Consider the following 18,965-nt stretch of genomic DNA (forward strand, 5'->3'; position numbering starts at 1 on the left):
AGCCTGCCCTCTCGAGTTCGAGAGCTGCAACTACCAAACCCCCCGTGCCCTAGAAGCCTGTGCTCCACAAGAGAAGCCACTGCAGTGAGAAGCCCACACATCACAACTAGAGACTAGCCTCCACTCACCACAGCTAGAGAAACTGGGCAGTAAAGAAGACTCAGTGCAACTATAAATAAACAAAATTATTTTTTTAAAACCTACTGAGATCATCATTCTTATACATAGATCTGTGCAATCTCTATGTTCTTATAATAAATTTTCTGAAGTTTATTTACTGGACCAAAGAACATAAACATTATTAATTTAATGTACTAGGCGAAGAGATAGAACACTGTTAGCCTTTTATTAAAGAAAGGCTACTCTGGAGAAGGAAATGGCAGCCCACTTCAGTATTCTTGCCTGGAGAATCCCATGGACAGAGGAGCCTGGCAGGCTACGGTTCATGGGATTGCAAGAGTTGGACACAACTTAGCACTATCTTTTATCTCTTTTATTTTTTAACATAACAATAAACAAAACTAAGTCAAAAAAAATTAAAAAAATAAAGAAAGAAAGGCTACACCAATTTAAACTTACACCAGAAATATGTAAGTTTTGGGGAAAGGTATTTTTCTGGGCATCAATTCAAAGCATTAAAATGTTTTAATCACTGCCATTTTTAAAGACAAAAATATCACTTGTTTTCCTTTGTTCTTTTTTGATTATTACAGTTAAACACCTTCCCATTTGTTCAATGACTGTCGGCATCTGTTACTTTGAGAACTGTGTGTTTATGTCTTTGTGCATCTTCTACCTTGATCACTTCTGTTCCAAAACCTGGGGGTTCTCATAGATTACTGTACAAAAACTCGTTGACCAAAGACACAGAAAGGGTTTTAAGAACACATAAAAGATGACAAAGCAACACAATTTGAGGATCTCAGTGAAATACAGCTCAGGTAGAGTCAGTCTTTTAGTCAGCTCATTTGTATCTAAGGTTAAAATGATTTTTCTTTTACCATTGAATTCTTCAACTTCCAGCTCTGGAGCTACCAGATAATACTGTTCACAAAGCATCTTGGCGGTTTCATACGCATCTGCAAAGAGAGAAAAAAAAAAGTCTACCTGATGCACTAATACCATGGACTCAGACAGATAAATAAACAAGGACAATGTGTAACCTGACACATTTAGAATTAAGCAATTACCGCCTTAAAAAAATAGCCTTTTTGGGCTACAAAAAAGGAATTACAGTAACTAAACCAAAATTCCTCTTTTAGTTTTAATGACCACAAGAATATCAAAATGCTTATTCATGACAACATGCTGCTATGCTGTGCTTAGCTGTGTCCAACTCTGCAACTCCATGGACTATAGCCCATCAGGCTCCTCTGTCCATGGTGATTCTCCAGGCAAGAATACTGGAGTGGATTGCCATGCCCTCCTCCAGGGGAATCTTCCAATCCAGGGATTGAACCCAGGTCTCCCAATGACAACATAAGCCAGCTCTATACAAAACAAACTTTTAAATATTCCTGCAAGGCATTTTTCATGATAATCTATAAATTCAAGACTGTATTCCTGACCAGTCTGCAACCTGACTAAACTGTACCAAAAAGATATGTGTTGCAATTTCAAAAATAGTAACGCTAAACCTCTTAAGATCTTCCAATTCTTTGTAAGTGAAACACCAACATGTATTTTATAAATGAATGGATTTCCATGAGCCACACAATTTAAGCTACTGGAGATACTACTCTTGCTTTAAAATGTCCTTTAAATCACCTACACTTCAATAATATTTTTAAAATGTCCTTTAGGTAGTTAAAGGTAACAGGTTGTGCTGTGCTTAGTCACTCAGTCGTGTCCAACTGTTTGTGACCCCATGGACTGTAGCCCTCCAGACTAGAATCCATAGGGATTCACCAGGCAAGAACACTGAGTGGGTTGTCATGCCCTCCTCCAGGGGATCTTCCCAACCCAGGGATCAAATCCAGGTCTCTCACATTGCAGGTGGATTCTTTAACAGCTGAGCTACCAGGGAAGCCCAGGTAACAGGTTGGGGCTGTTATTTTATCAAAATCTGAGGAGCAACAGTTTGCTTTTGAAAGAAAAAACAGATAAAGGGTTAGAAGATCAGAGCCATGAAGGTTGAAGGGAAGAGAGAAATCAGGAAGTTACAACCCAAAGATGGGAACAAATTCAGAAAGCGACAGTCAATTGTTTTATACTGCATGTGTGCCTTTTCTCTTCACCTGTAAGCAATCTGAGGTCAGGGTTTGTGCCTTACACTGGTTTTGTAACTTACATAGAACTCATCCCATGACTTAGATAGCCAACAAATATTCCTTGACTTGATCAACTGTGGGCTGCCCTGATAGCTCAGTTGGTAAAGAATCCGCCTGCAATGCAGGAGACCTCGGTTTGACCCCTGGGTTGGGAAGATCCCCTGGAGAAGGGAAAGGCTACCCACTCAAGTATTCTGGCCTAGAGAATTCCATGGACTGTATAGTAGATGGGGTGGTAAAGAGTTGGACATGACTAAGTGACTTTCACTTTCACTTAATCAACTGTAAGCCTTTTGATAATTTATTTTTTAAAAAAAACAGGTTTATTGAGATATAATTCTCATACAAGTTACCCATTGAAAGTGCACATACAATTCAATGATTTTTAGTTTACTTGCAAAGTTGTGCATCCATGACCGCAATTAATTTTACACTTCCAATTCGCCCAAAGGAAACTCCATAACCATGGACAGTCATTACCCCACTCCCATCCAGCCCTAGGTAATCACTAATCTACTTTTTGTCTCTACAGATTTTCCTATTCTGGACATTTCATATAAATGAAATCATAGAATATATGGCCTTTTGTGACTTTTTTCTTTCACTTAGCATAAAGTTTTCAAGAGTCACCAATGTTAGAGCATGCATCGGTAGTTAATTTCTTTTTATCACTGAATTAATATTGCATTGTGCAGATATATCACATTCTGTCTATTCATTTATCCACTGACAGACATTTGGATTGTTTCCACTGTTGGGGTATTACATGTGAACATTCACACATTCATTCACACTGCTATGAACATTCACGTGCAAGTTATTTTGGTGAAGATTTATTTTCATTTCCCTTGGGTATATACCTAGGAGAGAAAAACTGCTTGATCATCTAGCAGCTTTATATTTAAATGTCTGAAGAACAGTCAGAGTGTCTTCCAAAGTAAGGAGATTTTTTTAAAAGTTCCATCTTTATCATTTCTAAAGATCAGATATTCAAATTGCTTTAAAATGCTTCGGGGTCACACCTGCAATGTCCTCCACTGGCTATCAGCTCTTTGGAGATAGGCTCACATTTCTTTTCAACTCTTCACATCAGTACTGTGCATACAGGAGCCACATTCAAGATTCAAGAAGGAAGAGGAAAAAATGGAAGGAAGGAAGGGGGGAAAATAAGCCTGACAGAAATTAAGTATATAAAAAATTGACAATGTCAACCTAAAATAATACAAAAGATAAAATTAGGGTATGTTCAGACTGTAAGTTTTGGTTCATTTACCTTGTATCACTACTAAATTTCAATTTTGCCTAATATTTGACTTTAGAGTAAAAATTCTTACTTTATTAAACTTTTAGAATTAAACCACTATAAAGAACCACAGAAAGAGACATCAGAATCTCTTTGACAAGAGGAAATAATGAGGGCTAGCCAAAAGAAACATTAGCCAGAAGAGAAAGAAATTTAAAGAGTTCATCAGTGTAAAAACAGATATTAAAGTAGGACTGGATTTAAACCTTAATGAAGAAGAGGATAATTTAGAATTCTATTAAGTTCACAAGTTTTTTTCATAGGGTATAATAAAACTCATCACACATCTCTAAAGTTCTTTTGAAGTAAGAAAAGAAATCCAGACATACTCTTTGGGCTGTGGCTACACCACCAAACAAGGCTACATCTCCACCTAGTGACACGACAGCACAAAGCTGACCAAGAACTTCCAACACTTAAAGCAGTAAGTACAAAACTCATCAAGTGATGCTTCATTAGCCATATACAACGCCAAGACATCTCCACAAAACCGCTCCTCCAAGTACGTAGCACCGTAACTGCTCTTCCATTCACGACAGAACAGGAAATGAGTCCAACTCCGCTAAAATGTGCTAGCTCCTCATGACATTAGCTTGCCCAGTAGCATGAGATTATAACAGCATTATTTTTTTTAAAGTTTGACACAAACGTAACATGTGGAAGATGGTACAGTCCAGATAGACGCAGCCAACTTCTGAAACTCAAAGACCCACCATGATTCCTAAAACCACATGTGAACAAAGATTTTTCAAGCATTTCCACAAATCACAGTGCATCAGTGCTATAATTAGGAACTGCATCATGATCCTTGAGAAACTCAAGACAAGAAGACTCACATGTATCATCAGCCAGCCAGAAGTATTTTGGGGGCAGTAATGGCAAAATCTGTATTTGCATGCATCCTTACAAATTCCCATGGCTCTCTTAAATAGAACAACCCTGCCCATATAATTCTCCAAGTACAATCAAGTATAATGATGAGAGACTTTCTTTCTGGTCAGATGTGGAACTAGTGCCCTAGAAGGGTCCCCAAAACTGCATGTGCAGAATTCATTAGCAAGTTCACAGGTAAAATGAACCCGTGGAGATTCTGATGCAGTAGCTCTGTGTAGCCTAGGAATCTGTGGTTTAAAACAATAAAAAACATTTAGCAAGTAATTCTGAAAAGAGAAGCTAGATTTGGGGACTACTGGTCGAGAAAGTCAATGCTGGGTCATGCTAATTCTGTCACTGTCACTCGCAGGATATGAGTGATCATGGGCGCTGGAAAGTATGACAGCATATATATACTCAAATAGGACACTTCTGTTCAGGTAAAATACCATAAAAATGAAAAAGGTTTTAAAAATCACCAACATTACAACCAAAGTTCAACTACTGGCTTAAAATTCATTTCCTTTATATCTAGAGTAAAATGCAAGTTCTACTAATGAGCTTTCTAATAAAACTTTCATATTTCTTAAATAGAAACCAAAACCCTAAAATATAATAATTTATCAAATTACTTTTATCTGTGATATATTGAGTTGGCTAAAAAGTTCTTCTGAGCTTTTCATACCATCTTCCAATAATACCCAAATAAACATTTTGGCCAATCCAATATTTGAGCCATCAATCTTTTTTTTCTTTACTTTTTATTATTTAAAAAAATTTCAATCTTTTTAAGAGGTTTTTTCTTTACCAATCTTTAAAAGGAAGTATTAGGAAATGATTATTACTGCCAGTGAACATGTCATTTTCATTGTTTTAAGAACCTGTTTTCAAGAGAAATAGAGTATTGATGATAAAGTAACTAACAAAACTGTAGGTGTAGCACATTTCTACTTCCCCAAGGAAGAGTACCCTAAATGTAAACACAGAGATTAAAATAAAAAAAGACTGAGTCATTAAGAGTAGAGGGAAGGTTCACATAGCAACAAGCACAACAGATCTACTATAGCCAGGAATCCTGCATTAGATGTTAAGAAAAGCACAAAGGAATATTTAATACTGTATGGACGTTATGTTATTCAGTTCACTCGCTCAATCATGTCCAACTCTTTGTGAACCCATGAACCGCAGCATGCCAGGCCTCCCTGTCCATCACCAACTCCCAGAGTCTACCCAAACCCATGTGCATTGAGTCGGTGATACCATCCAACCATCTCATCCTCTGTCATCCCCTTCTCCTCCTGCCCTCAATCTTTCCCAGCATCAGGGTCTTTGCAGATGAGTCCGTTCTTTGCATCAGATGGCCACAGTATTGGAGTTTCAGCTTCAACATCAGTCCTTCCCATGAACACCCAGGACTGATCTCCTTTAGGATGGACTAGTTGGATCTCCTTGCTGTCCAAGGGACTCTCAAGAGTCTGCTCCAATACCACACTTCAAAAGCATCAGTTCTTTGGCACTCAGCTTTCTTTACAGTCCAACTCTCACATCCATACATGACCACTGGAAAAACCATAGCCTTGACGAGACGGACCTTTGTTGACAAAGTAATATCTCTGCTTTTTAATATGTTGTCTAGGTTGGTCATAACTTTCCTTCCAAGGAGTAAGCGTCTTTTAATTTCATGGCTGCAATCACCATCTGCATTTTGAAGCCCCCCAAAATAAAGTCTGACACTGTTTCCACTGTTTCCCCATCTATTTCCCATGAAGTGATGGGACCAGATGCCATGATCTTAGTTTTCTGAATGTTGAGCTTTAAGCCAACTTTTTCACTCTCCTCTTTCATCAACAGGCTCTTTAGTTCTTCTTCACTTTCTGCCATAAGGGTGGTGTCATCTGCATATCTGAGGTAATTGATATTTCTCCTGGCAATCTTGATTCCAGCTTGTGCTTCCTCCAGCCCAGCGTTTCTCATGATGTACTCTGCATTATAAGTTAAATAAGCAGGGTGACAATATACAGCCTTGACATACTCCTTTCCCTATTTGGAACCAGTCTGTTGTTCCATGTCCAGTTCTAACTGTTGCTTCCTGACCTGCATATAGGTTTCTCAAGAGGCAGGTCAGGTGCTCTGGTATTCCCATCTCTTTCAGAATTTTCCACAGTTTCTGGTGATCCACAAAGTCAAAGGCTTTGGCATAGTCAATAAAGCAGAAGTAGATGTTTTTCTGGAACTCTCTTGCTTTTTCGATGATCCAGCAGATGTTGGCAATTTGATCTCTGGTTCCTCTGCCTTCTCGAAAACCAGCTTGAACATCTGGGAGTTCACGGTTCACGTACTACTGAAGCCTGGCTTGGAGAATTTTGAGCATTACTTTACTAGCGTGTGAGATGAATGCAATTGTGTGGTAGTTTGAGCATTCTTTGGCACTGCCTTTCTTTGGGATTGGAATGAAAACTGACCTTTTCCAGTCCTGTGGTCACTGCTGAGTTTTCCAAATTTGCTGGCATATTGAGTCCTGCACTTTCACAGCATCATCTTTTAGGATTTCAAATAGCTCAACTGAAATTCCATCACCTCCACCAGCTTTGTTCATAGTGATGCTTCCTAAGGCCCACTTGACTTCACATTCCAGGATGTCTGGCTCTAGGTGAGTGTGAGTAATCACATCATCATGATTATCTGGGTCATGAAGATCTTTTTGGTAATGTTGTTATTAGATGTTATCATTAGAAGACTTTCCTATTCAAAATTCACCAGAGAACCCTGCTATCCATATTAGCCTCTATCCCAAACACATGCCATTGTCTGTTTACAAATATCAGAGTCTGGACAAGGATGAATCTGAGTGAACGCTGAAAAAAACAAATGAAAAGGATACCGAAAATCATAAAGCTCATGCTTAAGAAGCACTACCCAAACAAGGCAAATTCATATGACCACAAAGCATTACACAGTCACAGGTATGCTTCTTTTAAGACAAGCTGAAGTCAATTCTCACAAGGTTTATCTATCATCATCTACTCAAAACCCATCCTGAGAGGAGAGAATCAGGGTTTTGTTTTTTTTTTTTTAAGTGCCAGAACCTCTGCTACTGCCCAAAACACAGCCAACTGGAGAAGTGAGGAAAGAACATCTAACACAAGAGCAACCAATCCACAGGCTGATCAGACGCGTAAGCGTCCTGGGCAAAGAGATGGGCTGAGTTGGTGAAATTCATCTTCTGCGCATTCAGGATGGAGACAGGCAGGGCAGAAGACAAAAGGATACATGGAGAGTTATGATAGAGTAGAAAGAAGGCCTGGAGTGCCTGTCCTCACCCTTAACAAGCTGCCCTAAAAGGTCTGCCTGTCTACAGACAGGACAGTGGGGCGGGCGGCCGTGACTTGACCAGTTCAGTCGCTCAGTTGTGTCTGACTATTTGCGACCCCATGGACTGCAGCACACCAGGCTTCCCAGTCCATCACCAACTCATGGAGCTTGCTCAAACTCATGTCCATTGAGTTGGTGATGCCATCCAACCATCTCATCTTCTGTCATCCCCTTCTCCTTCTGCCTTCAATCTTTCCCAGCCTCAGGGTCTTTTCCAATGAGTCAGTTCTTTGCATCAGGTGGCCAAACTATTGGGAGTTTCAGCTTCAGCATCAGTCCTTCCAATGAATATTCAGGACTGATTTCCTTTAGGACTGACCGGTTTGATCTCCCAGTCCAAGGGACTCTCAAGAGTCTTGAGAGTGACTTGACCGACCTACTTACTAAGATACATAGAAAAAAAAACCCTGCTTTCTGTTGCCCAGTTCCAATCTCTATAGCTCCAACTGTAAAGTGCTTCCTGCCCTAGGATTACACTGGAACCTACTAGGTTCTCTGAATACATCTGTCTCCTGAGTTAGCGGGAGTGGGTCTCTCTTACTCATCACCTGAAGAGCCCGAAGTGAGAGCACAAGACGTTATTTCCGACTAGAACAAGGACATGCTCTCCAGACTCCATCTGTGTGCTATTAGGCTAAGCTGAGCAATGACAGCATTCAGGAACAACACAGGTGAGCTAACGTTGCTGTGAGAGCTGACTTTTATACCAAGTACTTCAGTCTGTACCTTTAAAATGATCTTACCATAGGATTCTCCATTTTGTCTCGCAGTTTCTTACAAAGAAAGGAGGGGAAACAGTCACAATGGAAGGCACTTCCCAGAGGATAATGGGAACTGCTCTACAACACTAATTCGAGCATTTGCTGCCAGGAGGCTGTAATTTGCAGAAGTGTAAAGGTAGATATTAATGTGCTAAATAAGCAGCAAGGAGGCATGCTTGAGTGTGCTGCACATTCAATTACTGTGATGCAGGATGCACCCCACTCTAACACATTTATACAACTGTCTAGTCAAAAATAAAAATATTGTCCCTACCTTTCTACATAAAAGTTTCCTAGAGTCTGTCTCAAGAGATCTAAGTATGGGATCACTGTTAGTTCCTTCAGGCTTCCTAAGGCTATAAAACACACATGCACATGTGCATACCCATGTATAGGCACATATGTGTACATGCGCACATGCCTGCACGCACACACACAGGTCATTTGGTGCTGACATCTGACTATGCTTACACCACGCAGGCCCTTCACAGCTGAGAAAATCAACAGCAGAGCTGTCATTAGGACTTAGAACCCCTATACCCTCTACCTCAAGCTTCCTAAAACAAAAGGAAAGGAAAAAAATATGAGAGACAGAGATGCCGAGTTAGAAGATTAACTGAGAAATCTCAGAAGCTAAGAGGAGAAGGGGGAAAACCAGTGACAACAATACTGTCAAGGAAGGCAGTGGGAAGACGTCACTAAGAGTTGTGGATGCCGACATGCATCTCTTCCTCTTCTGACAGTACTGGGGAGATTGGGGAGAAGAGCTGGAGAGGCCTGGAGCCTTGGGGACTCTGACTGCTGCCCTTGGGGCACCTGGCAGTGGAGGCTCCAGTGTCTTTTTGCTAGAAGATATGGAAGAACTTCTAGGCCTTCTGAGAGCCGGTGCTCTCTACTTTGTTGATTCTTTCTCAGACTTATTTTGAACCAGAAAGAGCTCCTGCGTGGGTATCCAGACACTCTGAGAATTAAGAATGGGGTCCACAGGGCATGAAACAGAAAGCTGCCTATTAAAATGTGCTTTACCCACAAGGAGGAAAGAGACTTTCATGTTTCCTTCTAGGCTGTCAAGCCAATTCTGCCACGGCAGGAAAGGCAACTGATTTAAGACTAGTGCCTCACTGAGGAATAAGGATTATATGTACCTGGCTGGGAAAACCAAATGAATATAGAGGTTATGAGTAGAGCAGATCAGATACTGAATTCATCCAGGAAGGTGGTGTGTGGTGGGCACTGGCGCTGGAGATGGGGAAATACACAAGAACTACGGATTTCATAGAGAGATGCGCATTATTCACAGTTGCATACTATTAAAAAGTGGGTATGAATTCAAATGTAGAAAACACTGTTCTCACTGGGTTATGAAGACAGGTGATTTTTATTTTCTTCCATCTTTTCCCACACTTTCTCAGTTTTCTTCAGTGAGCACTTTTTATGGTTAGATAGCATCACCAACTTAATGGACATGAATCTGAGCAAACTCCAGGAGATAATAAAGGACAGAGGAGCCTGGCATGTCACAGTCCATGGGGTCGCAAAGAGTCAGACACGACTTAGTGACTCAACAATATGGTATTAGTCCTCTTAACTGACCAAACTGGGGACAGGAGTTGGATGACTGACAAAACAGCTGGATAGTAAGAAACCATAAAATATGACTACAACTGTAAATATTAACCTAAAATACACATATGAATACACAGTTTATTCCTCTACCAATCTTCTCATGTAAGGCCAAAGCCCCTCCTTTAAATAGGGGTTCCAGGTCATATTTCTTAGATAAACAATACTGCATACAGCTATGAATTCCAATTTCTATTTCCTTAAAGTGCACTAAAGATACTCGTCAAGCAATCTGAGTGCAGGTTCTTGCTCATATTTTTACTCACCGCTGCCCTGTCACCTAATAGTTACCTTGTTTACAGTTATTTCATTACATTTTTAAAAAACTTTTTTTATCACGCCTTTCCAAAGCATTCAACCTGATTTTTATGGAAATCAGTTTCTTTTCTGTACTCACATTTCTTCAGTTTACATAACATATAAATAAAGTATGTATGTTTATACATATTCATGTGGTATAACTTACATCAACAGTTTGAAGACAAGTGACCCTTAGTTAACACAGGCCTCCCCAAGCAGAAGCACCACCACTGTATTCTAGAAAGTATGTCCAACCGAAGCGTCCTCAGTGTGCTATGGTGCAATTTATGATTTATGAAGGTGGCAGAAGAGCTGATGGTGTGGAAGTTGCTTCAAAGGTTCATGCACTTTCAGAATTTAAAACCAGCCCCCACTGTTGTCTTCCTTAAAGAAAGAGGTTATTAAGAAATGAAAAACAAGGTTTGAAAGAAGTGGTGGGGAGTGGGAAGCAGGGCAGCCCTTGCCCCGCCCCTCCCGAATGTGAGGGGTAGCCGTGCATTGGGGAAGGCGGCAGAGGGGCGTGGGGGTAAGCTTTGCCTTTCAGTTGTGCCAGACAAGCAGTAGGAATGATTCCATGAGAGGATGGATGGAATAAACTGTGTTCACCCTAACAAGTGGGTTTGCTGAGTACAAAGTCAAAAAGGGCAGGAGAAGGAGTGAAGATAAAGCTGTGAGCGAGCCCAGAATGAGGGAGGGAGCCATCTGGCCCAGGGTCAAAGCCTCGACTGAAAAGGCCCAAGAAAGCAGGAGACACGAACTTCTAAGTTTTTTCTTTCAAATACTGATCCAACTGTCTTGCACATAATCCTTGGCTAGTGTTTGGTACAAAACTTCTGTCTCTGAGAAAAGTGATGCAAGCATGGATGAGAGTTAATTCCAGCCTTTTAGGAATTTACACCCCCATTAGAGCTTCCCTGGTGGCTCAGCTGGTAAAGAATCTACCTGCAATGCAGGAGACCTGGGTTCAACCCCCGGGTTGGGAAGATCTAGAGAAGGGAAAGGCTACCCACTCCAGTAGTCTGGCCTGGAGAATTCCATGGACCATATAGGCCATGGGGTTGCAAATAGTCGGACACGACAGAGCAACTTTCGCTTTCACTTTAGAGAGACCAACAGGAGCATTGCTACAAATGATGCCAAGCCCAGGCAGGATTGAGTAAGAGTCACACAGACAAAAAGGGCTGCAAACACCAGCTCTTGCTCTCCACCAGCGTCCAGCCTCCTCCTCTGACTCACCAGACAGCAGCGCTAACGACTGCCGAGAATGCCCATTAGTTCTCTATTTACACTAACTCATGGCTACGACCTCTCTAAAAATCAGTGAGAGGCTTTTTGTGGAGAAACACTGAGATGATTAAAAAAAAAAGGAGTATATTTTTACAGCTTTATCATAAAGAACTGCAAACATAGACATAAGCACAGAGCACAGTGTCAAGAATCCCTGTGTGCTCATCACAAGACTCAACGCTTCGCAACACAGCCCAGTCTTTCTCACTGCCCACTCTCTGGAGTCAATCCCACATGGCATTTTGTATCAAGTGTGGTATCTCAAAGAACCTCTCTTGAAGCTAAGGATGCCTTTAAAACGAACATAACCACAATGCCAATATCACATCTACAAAATTAACAATGTTTCTTGGATATCTGGGCTTCCCTAATGGCTCAGCTGGTAAAGAATCTGCCTGCAATGCGGGAGACCTGGGTTCAATCCCTGATTTGGGAAGATACCCTGGAGAAGGGAATTGCTACCCCCTCTAGTGGGTATCATCAAATATTCAATTGTTTTATCAATGTCCTGCTGCTGCTGCTGCTGCTGCTGCTGCTAAGTCGCTTCAGTCGTGTCCGACTCTGTGCGACCCCATAGACGGCAGCCCACCAGGCTCTCCCGTCCCTGGGATTCTCCAGGCAAGAATACTAGAGTGGGTTGCCATTTCCTTCTCCAATGCATGAAAGTGAAAAGTCAAAGTGAAGTCATTCAGTCACGTCTGACTCTTAGCGACCCCATGGACTGCAGCCTACCAGGCTCCTCCATCCATGGGATTTTCCAGGCAAGAGTACTGGAGTGGGGTGCCATTGCCTTCTCCTTATCAATGTCCTAAATGATTTTAAATATTTTATAATTTATGCCTGAATATTCATTGGAAGGACTGATGCTGAAGCTGAAGCTCTAATAACTTTGGCCACCTGATGTGAAGAGCTGGCTTTCTAGGAAAGATTGAAGACAGGAGGAGAAGGGGATGACAGAGGATGAGATGGTTGGATGCCATCACTGACTCAATGGACATAAGTTTGAGCAAACTCCAGGAGATGGTGAAGGACAGGGAAGCCTGGCATGCTGCAGTCCATGGGGTCGCAAAGAATCAGACAAGACTTAGTGACTGAACAACAACAATTTATGCCAGAAACAAACACAAAGGCACCAACTTATTACACAATCAATGGTATAAGTGAGAAGGCACATGACTCATGGGATTGCCCCAGGACGCTCATGAACTTGTCTACCTCCAGCCCTTGTTGGGTGCTTGCCCTGCTTCAGGAGCTCTACTTATGTTTACTCATTGAACCCTAGGATACAGGTGAATTGCCAAGAGCACCATTTTATTGATGAAGAAACTGAGGCCCAAGATGTTATATAACATGTCCAAGGTCACCTAGCTCATCTAAATGTCTATCAGCTGATGAACAGATAAAACAAAATGCAGTCTATTCACACAATGGAATAGTATTCAACCATAAAAAGAAATGAAGTACTGATTTATGTTACAACATGGATGACACTTGAAAACATTATGCTAAGTGAAAGAAACCAATCACAAAAGACCACACACTGTATCACTTCATTTACATGAAATGTCCAGAATCGGAATATCTGTAGAGACAGAAAGTAAACTAGTGGTTGCCTAAGGCTGGGGAGAGGGGAAGTGGGGAATGACTGCTAATGGATATGGGGTTTTCTTTGTGGGGTGATGAAACACTTCTAAAATTGGATTATGGTGACAGCTGCACAACTCTGAACATACTAGAAATCCCTGAATTGTACACTTTAAATGAGTGAATTGGATGGTATGTGAATTGTACTGCAATAAAGCCTTTTTTTTTTTAAAGTAAATTACCAGAGGTTGGACATCTCTGAAGCCAAGCAGTATTTATTGACCATGTACACAGGCATATACTAAGTTCTAGGTGAGTTGCAATTTAAGTATAAGACAAAAACCCTGACTTCAAATTGCTGGCAGTTCAAGAGAAAAGGCATCTATGCAATGTATCAATATTATAATGCCCTTTTGCTTTATGGATATGTGTCTTGTCGTCCATAAGACACATATGGCAGTTGACTATGTGAACCAGGTTTTCTAGATCATAAAAGCTACTGGGCCAGGGCCAGGAGAACATACAAGCCCTGGTCAGACAGATCCTGCTTCCCTCTGCTGCCAGGGGCCTGCAGAGGGTTATCTTGTAAAAGAGAAACCTACAGGTATATTCGGGAGCTGAAGCTGAGCCTATTTACTTATAACTGGAGTAATGTGAGTACATGTTTTCTAACTAAACAGAGGCCAAGGCAGCCTGACAAGCCTTGGCTGAGCTAAGGCTACTGGGCGGATATCCAGGGTAACCAAATATTAGTAAGACAGGTTTTCCTTAGCTTCAGCGGCTGAAAATCTGGTCTGTTTCCCCACCAGGGAGGCTGCCCACACTGGGTCCTCTCCCTTGGCCCTCTAAGCTTCGATGGCAAAGGTCACTCCACTTTAGGCGGACTTGAGAGCTTTGCCAAAGAGACCAAGCCCTCCTCTACCTGTTCTCACCTAGCTACACAATCCAGATAAAGGAAGAGCAAGAGAGATCCTGATGACGATCTGGGAGAGCAATGGTCATGACAGGGCAAGATGTGGGTTTAGAGGAAGGCTGCAGGAGACACGATCCAGGAAAGGGGACAGTCTCAGAATGTGAGGCTGCACGGGGTAACCATAACACCAAAAAAACTGGAGAGAGCCAGGAACCCGCTCAATGATTTACAACCAGGAAGGCTTTCTGGAGCTAGCATTTACCTTAAGTGAAAATTGAGGAAAATGCTGTTCTAATGGGCTCTGTTGTACCCTGAGGCTAATGGAACAGAGCCCAGCTCAATGTCCAGTGAACCCATGAGCGCAAATGCCTCATAGAACCTACAACCTGGAGGGCATGTCAGTAAGATGTCTACTTTTTAACCAATGCGTGAATTCAGCTGAATTTTACAACAAAGGTTTATATTCTCAAATTTTCAGACAGTGGTGGCAATCAAAACCTAGACTCTTACTTAAACTCATAAATATTTACTATTTAGCTAGAACTACAAGAAAAACCCTGGTCCGTGAAGTAGAAACTTCCATTTTGAGCATTACAAACTATGCATCATTGCCTGAGCTGCCAAGAAAGATCATATTTGGATCATGTGGCTTGGGCCCACAGTGGTCTGATGAACCAGCAAACAGTTCAGTGCCATAACCCTACAGCCAAGCTGCCTCAACGAAACTGCATCCCTAACACATCCCAATGAAACGAAATCCCTAACATGACACTGGCCTCCTTACCTTTCACAACATCAGCAACGTTGCAGGTGGGATCAATACTTCCGATGTGTTTTGGATGCGCAGGATTGGTGTCATCGCCAAACAGAAGTGCTAAACACATCCAAGAGAAAAGGGAGAGGATTAAAAACACACCCAGCTAGGATGGTCAGGCAGAGATGAATTCGGGGCTTTTAGGTTTTGAAAAGATCCTCTCATTGTGAAAGCTGTTTTAGCATCCACAGTGACTTAGCCTAACAGAATCCACTCAACTGGTTGGTGATCAGTTATCATACAATGGAGGACTTGCCATGCCATGAAACCTGCCCCATGCAGTTAGCAGGTCCTAAAGCAGCAACATGAAGCACGTATCCAACCTGCTCTCCCCAACCCAATGTGATCTGGTTGAAAAACAGCTTCCTTTCATCCTGAGTCAAGTTAACCTACCTTCTCAGCACTATCCTAGAAAGTTATTCCAACATTCACTAAATATTTACAAAATAGTCTGCAGCATTAGGCTAGGTTTACAAAGGGTATTTTACCATGAACACTTCAAATGCCTCGATCATAGAAGTTACTTTCACCATACCACACTATTTGTGCAAGCGTTTTTAAGAGAACACTCAACTACTTTCATAATATAGAAGGTTGGCAAAATTTTACTTCTGAAAAAAAGCCCAAGTTGTGGTACATATATACAATAGAATATTACTCAGCCATAAAAAGGAATGAATTTGAGTCAGTTCTAGGAAGGTGGATGAGCCTAGAGTCTCTCATACAGAGTGAAATAAGTCAGAAAGAGAAAAGAAAGTATCAGATATTAATGCATATATATGGATTCTAGAAAAATGGTACTGATGAACCTATCTGAAGGTCAGGAATAGAGATGGAGATGCGAGAACAGACTTATGGACACAGCAGGGAAGGGGAGGCTGGGACAATTAAAGATAGTAGCACTGACATATACACACAAAGTGAAGTCGCTCAGTCATGTCCGACTGTGACCCCATGGACTGTAGCCCACCAGGCTTCTCCAACAGTGGGATTTTCCAGGCAAGAGTGGGTTGCCATTGCCTTCTCCAGGGGATCTTCCCGACCCAGGGACTGAACCCGGGTCTCCTGCATTGTAAGCAGACGCTTTACTGTCTGAGTCACCAAGGAAGTCCATTACACACAACCACGTGTAAAACAGACAGCTAGTGGGAAGTTGCTATATGACACAGGGAGCTCAACCTGGTGCTCTGTGACAACCTGGAAGGCTGGGATGGGGTGGGAGGGAGGTTCAAGAGGGAGGACAATTTATACAATAAATTTATAATGTATACAATTGTATACTTTATAATTATAAAATATGCGTAATTTTGGCTGATTCATGTTGTTGTATGGCAGAAACCAACACAACACTGTAAACCAATTATCCTCCAATTAAAAATAAATTTTTTAAAAAAGTCAAAAGGAGACTCCTTCAAAGAAAAAAGCAATCTGAATGCAAATGTTTATATGTGTGCCTATTTTTAAGTCAAATAAGAAATGGGAAATAACTTATACTACACAAAAGGAGAATGCTTAAATAAAATAGGTGAAGGTTTTAATTATGAAAGAGGACAAACATGGGCATTAGGCCAATATGTAAAGTGCCAAATGATTAAGTGGAAGAAAAACAAGAGATGTGCAAGTTTAATGATTGAAAACCATGTACATATATATGTGGACACACATATTCAAGTCAGAAAGAAACTGCAGTTATCTAAGTAGTTTAATTCAATAGTATTGGGGTTCTTTTTTTTTCTTTTAAATTTCCTGTAAATTGCCAAACATTTACATTTTCAAGAGACATACATTTAGAACAAACCCACATTTAACAGCTGCATAACATTTGTTTATCCAAATAAAGTAATATTACTAAAATAAAGATGCTCTGTCCATTTTCTGACTTAACAAAAAGGATGAATTCGACTCTAGACACTAGATGCTTTTTTTCATAAAAATTATGAAATCGGACAGAGACACGCTGAAAATGAGTTTAAAAGTTTTTGTGGAGATAATTTTAGTTATTCTTTTCTTATCTGCTTATCAGCCTAGATGGGAGAGTAAAACTCTCAATACAAGATTAGGGTTTGACAATTCCACATAATCTGATTTCACTGATCACTGTGAAATGTAAGATCAATTGCTCATATTGCCAACATGCCAATTCAATATTCTCAGTATCATTATCTCAGGTTTGTTTTTAAAACCAAAAAAAGAAACCATGTGCCATCCTGGATAAAGATTAGAACTGACTCTAGAGACACTGGAAGTATTCAGAGATGAACACCAGAGTGCCAGGTGCCTGTCAGATACTATGCCCCACCAGGAACATAACAGCAGAGGCTTAAATGGCAGGCAGTGGTCCTGTCTCTAATATGAGTATCTAATATGAGTATCCAAAAAGCGTTTCAAGGATTCCCTTGAGAGTTCTAAAGATTAGCCTTTTCATAGATAGAACTCACTTAGGAAAAACTGACCTAGAAGTAAAATTTCTAGACAAAAATGCAGATCAGTAATTGAAAGTGAAGCAATAGGAAAACATTTGGGCAAAATCACTCTGGTTATCTTTTCAAAACTGGACCAAGAAAACCCAACTTACTGTGCTGGTTAATAAGCATGCGGAAAGAGATGCGGTTGGTATAAAATCGGTCCAGAAAATACTGGATGTTACTGCTAATGAATGGATCAAACCCAAACTTCTCCTTGTACTCGATCACTCCTTGGGCCATTGTAGGAACCACATCATTGTGTCTATTTCTGACTTTAATTAGGACTTGTAGAAAGCTGCATGGGAAGGAAACAAAAAAAGTGGTCAGTCTTTAGGTTTCATGGACTAATGCACAAATTTCCCAGCTTTATTTTGGAACTATTTACCTGCTGGTATTTTTATAGGCAGAGCCATCATTATCATCATAGGCTACAAGGAAGTACTCACAAGAAACTAAAGGATTACCCAGTTTTTGCTTGAAACTTTCTACAGAAAGTCTTCCTTCGGAAATACTTAACTTCTTAAATAAAGAAACAGAATGCTCAAATACCTTTTTAGGAATCCACTGACTTTCTAGATAAATGATTACATATGAACCAGACCCTATAAATGTTTGCTGAATACATAAGTGCAGAATTTATTGATGTTTCTTCTGACAACATGAAGACAATACCAAAAATCTCCAAGGATTTATGATGGACTCTTAAAAAGATAGCTTCCATGAAGAAATAAATGGTGTCAAACTGTTTAAAAGCAAAATTTTGAAGCAAATTTCTCACAGCAGTAAAATAGTGATGGAACACAGATAGAACAAAGGTGATTAAGACAAACCTATTCAAATGTTTGGGTACATTCTTGTAAAGGTGTAGAGGGAAAACTATATTGAGAATGGTAACTAAGAACAGAAAGGCAAGTCGATGGAACCAAATAAAAACCTTGGCACCAGGATCAAGGATGAATGAGAAGGTGTGGGTAAAAATTCAGCAATACTGATGATGAAGTGGCAATGTAAGTCAGTAGGGAAACAAATTAGTTGGGATAGCTGACTAACAATGTAAGTCATGCCCCAATTTTAAACCTTACGCCCAAAAATGGATTAAAAAACTTAAATGTAAAAGGGTGAAATTGTAGAAAAGAAAGAAGAAAACCAGGTGAGTGAGTATATAACCCTGGGAGTAAGGAAGACTGTTCTAAGCCTAATACCAAAGGCAGAAACCATGAAGAAACAAATCATAGGACTGTCTAGGATCTCAGCAATTTTATAAGGACACAAGAAAAGTGAAATCTGAGAAATATATATTCACAAGAGTTACTATTCTTAGTAAAGGAAAAGATGATCACACCCTAACAGAAAACTAGGCAAGGGGCCTGGTATCAATAGAAAATGTACCAGAGGGCACG

General features: G+C 40.6%; 1 protein-coding gene across 1 annotated transcript in view; it reads right to left on the reverse strand.

Annotated features, from left to right (window-relative positions):
• Positions 1-18,965, reverse strand: part of PDK3 (pyruvate dehydrogenase kinase 3) — a 75,978-nt gene that overhangs the window by 26,173 nt on the left and 30,840 nt on the right. Inside the window, exons 4-6 of the mRNA XM_068962272.1 lie at positions 17,676-17,860; positions 15,071-15,160; positions 1,002-1,079 (exon numbers count right to left, since the gene is read on the reverse strand). Of these exons, the coding sequence (XP_068818373.1) occupies positions 1,002-1,079; positions 15,071-15,160; positions 17,676-17,860 (353 nt within the window). The remainder of the gene's footprint in view (positions 1-1,001; positions 1,080-15,070; positions 15,161-17,675; positions 17,861-18,965) is intronic.

This window comes from Capricornis sumatraensis, chromosome X (assembly GCF_032405125.1).
Source record: "Capricornis sumatraensis isolate serow.1 chromosome X, serow.2, whole genome shotgun sequence".
In the NCBI taxonomy this organism is placed as follows: domain Eukaryota; kingdom Metazoa; phylum Chordata; class Mammalia; order Artiodactyla; family Bovidae; genus Capricornis; species Capricornis sumatraensis.